Source organism: Quercus lobata, chromosome 2 (genome assembly GCF_001633185.2).
Source record: "Quercus lobata isolate SW786 chromosome 2, ValleyOak3.0 Primary Assembly, whole genome shotgun sequence".
In the NCBI taxonomy this organism is placed as follows: Eukaryota; Viridiplantae; Streptophyta; class Magnoliopsida; order Fagales; family Fagaceae; genus Quercus; species Quercus lobata.
In genome coordinates this window covers 103,746,869-103,749,986 of record NC_044905.1, presented here as the reverse complement: position 1 = coordinate 103,749,986, position 3,118 = coordinate 103,746,869, and the positions used below count along the sequence as shown (strand labels likewise).

Genomic DNA, 3,118 nt, shown 5'->3' with positions numbered 1-3,118 from the left:
TATAATTTATAAAGTTTGAATTGTAATGATGGAAGAAAGGTCCAAAGGCACCGCTAAGGGGGCTGTGGCCACCCTGTCCTACTTTGAGATGTCATTTTCTCATCTTAAAACACATGTAGGGCCTGAAAGCTATGTAGATCTTTCTATTAACTCCCTATCACCAATTTTCTTCTCTCTTCTTTCTTCCTTCACTATGCAATTTGTGAGAGAGAGAGAGAGAGGGAGAGAGAGAATTTTCTTCTTCTTTTTTTATCTTTTTTTTTTTAATTTCTTGGTACGACATTTTAACCATCTCTTATCCTGCCTACCACTTGCTCCCGTCAATATTCGTACTACTGATTACTCAGGGCATATATAAAAAGTGGGGAAGACAGAGCTTGCTTGCCAAAGCCAAAACCCAAAAAGGGCTTCATTATTAACTTCTTTTAGTTTATGGCAATTGCTGCAACAACTTCAAACATGAGCAACGACGAAAACAACATCAACAACAACAAGGCCGCTGATGATGATGATGATGATCATGAGCATGATATGGTTATGCCTGGATTTCGTTTCCACCCCACTGAAGAAGAACTTGTTGAGTTCTACCTTCGCCGTAAGGTAGAGGGCAAGCGCTTTAACGTTGAACTCATTACTTTTCTGGATCTTTATCGCTATGACCCCTGGGAGCTTCCTGGTAATTACCAATATATATTCTTGCCCCCCTTTTCAGGCATCCTATGTATATATATTATTAGCATGTGCAATTTTATATATATATATATATATATATATATATATCTCTATTATCTCACTTTTTCTGTTTATATACAGATATGTATGTTCGTATATATGTTATCTAGATAGCTATATATATATATATATATATACATACATATATACATATACTTATTGTGTGTGTATATATGTTTGTGTCGGTTAGCCTTGGCGGCCATTGGAGAGAAGGAATGGTACTTCTATGTGCCTAGAGACCGCAAGTATCGAAACGGGGATAGGCCTAATCGTGTTACAACTTCTGGGTATTGGAAGGCAACTGGAGCTGACCGAATGATTCGAAGTGAGAACTTCAGGTCAATTGGGTTGAAGAAAACCCTAGTTTTCTATTCTGGTAAAGCTCCTAAGGGCATCCGAACCAGCTGGATCATGAACGAGTATCGCTTGCCTCAACATGAAACTGAACGATACCAAAAGGTATGTTATATATGAATCTATATATATATATATATATATATATATGAATCTAATTACTATGCATCATCAATCTTCAAAGAAAAACTCTAGGGAAACTAGTAAGCGATAATAAGCACGAGACTCTCAGTTGTTGATGAAGGACAATCATCATACTCTCTCTCTCTCTCTCTCTCAATATTATTCGCTACTATTTTGATTTTGCTCCACCAATATCATAAACCCTTATAATCAGAACAGAGTTATAGAGCCTAAAAGTCCAATCTTATAACTATTTTATTTTCACTAACCGTTATTCATAGATCTCTAATTAATAGATCATGATTTAGAACACAATCTCTTCTTTTCACAGAAATTTCTTGCAAAGTTTGAGATGTTCAAAGGTTCGCTTCCAAGACATGGATCTTATACAACACGCAATATAATACTACCAATATTAAAACTGCAAGGTGTGTGTGTGTAAGAAAATAAAAAGGATAAAGATTAGAAAATTTCCAGGGAAGCTACTAACAATCTGAGTATTCAAATCTTTTATCATTTAATTGGGTTTGTTTAATCTTTCATCATTGAAATTAATAGAAGCATGCATGAACTCTAAATTCAGTGACGCATAATTAGGGAACATATCATGAATTGAATAATACAACAGAATCAAGTAGTCACTTATTTTTAACTGAAATTGCATGATTCATCACCAACTCCTCCTTCGTTCCTTCCTTCCTTCCACTTTCTTTTCAGGCAGAAATATCGTTGTGCCGTGTGTACAAGAGAGCAGGAGTGGAAGACCACCCGTCTCTCCCTCGCTCTCTTCCATCGAGGGCATCCTCATCTAGAGTGGCTCAGTCAAGTAGAAAGCAGCATGACTTAGTTCAGAGTTCCATATTGGACAACTTCCAAGCTTTTGGAGGAGGAGTACTACAGTCACAGCAAATTGAGGAGGAGAAGTTGAAAGAAGCAGATGGAATAAGCAGTAGTACTAACAATTCAGATGATGTCACAACAGCTCTTGGGCTTTCCAAGCACAATAATAATGCATTCCGATCAGCTCCAATTAGCCCCACCCAGCTGGGGCTACCAGCTCCAATGGAAGAGGAAGGAATGCTTATGAATCACTCAAAGCAAGCTTGTAATTCTTTAGTCCCCACTTGCACCACCTTCTTCACTACAGCTGGCTCATCATCTATTAATGCGGTGGATGATCTCCATAAACTAGTGCATTACCAACCAGCTTCAAATATGATCGGTCAGCAACAACAGCACTACTACAATGTTCATCATCATCCATTCCAACTCCCTAGCTTGCTACCACAGTCTTCACAACCTCTGTCCCTCAATACTCTACCCAATATGCTTCCAACCGCCTTCTCCGACAGACTGTGGGAATGGAATCCAATTCCAGAGGCAAACCGAGAGTACACAAATCCCTTCAAGTAATCAAATGAATTGATCATTATACATAGATATATATTAAATACTCTATGTTAATTCTAGTGATTTATATATATCTAATTAAGTCTTAATGTTCTTAGCTAATTAGCTAGCTTTCATATTTGACCTATATTGATCAATATGATTTGTGGCTCTACTAGGGTTTCAGATTAAATGAGAATACAACTTGATCCTTCTAGTTAAATTTGTTTTTAGCATCTCAAGTTCTTGTTATATAGCCTCTTGTGTTGTGTTTCAACTTTGTTCTAACTAGAAGAGCTGTACATGCTGGTGCTGGGCTAATACAAATTGAATGGTTCTGAAAAAACTTTTCACAATAATATATAGTACTGCAGAAAAATAGATCAATTCCTAAATGCATGTTTAGTTCATTCGGAGACTTCAAATCCATTACTGGCCTCAAAAGTTTTGGGCTTTAATTAGTATGCGTAGATAAAGGTATCTGGATAGATATCGAATATTGCGAAGAAGTGGGGTTGGA

At 36.9% G+C, this 3,118-nt stretch overlaps 1 protein-coding gene across 1 annotated transcript; it reads left to right on the top strand.

Annotated features, from left to right (window-relative positions):
- The first annotated feature begins 272 nt into the window (after positions 1-272).
- On the top strand, positions 273-2,821 carry LOC115977674 (NAC domain-containing protein 35). Its single transcript, XM_031099690.1, has 3 exons — positions 273-676; positions 923-1,191; positions 1,927-2,821. Exons 1-3 carry the CDS (start codon positions 433-435, stop codon positions 2,620-2,622), a joined length of 1,209 nt encoding a protein of 402 aa, XP_030955550.1. The 5' UTR covers positions 273-432; the 3' UTR covers positions 2,623-2,821.
- Positions 2,822-3,118: the final 297 nt, after the last annotated feature.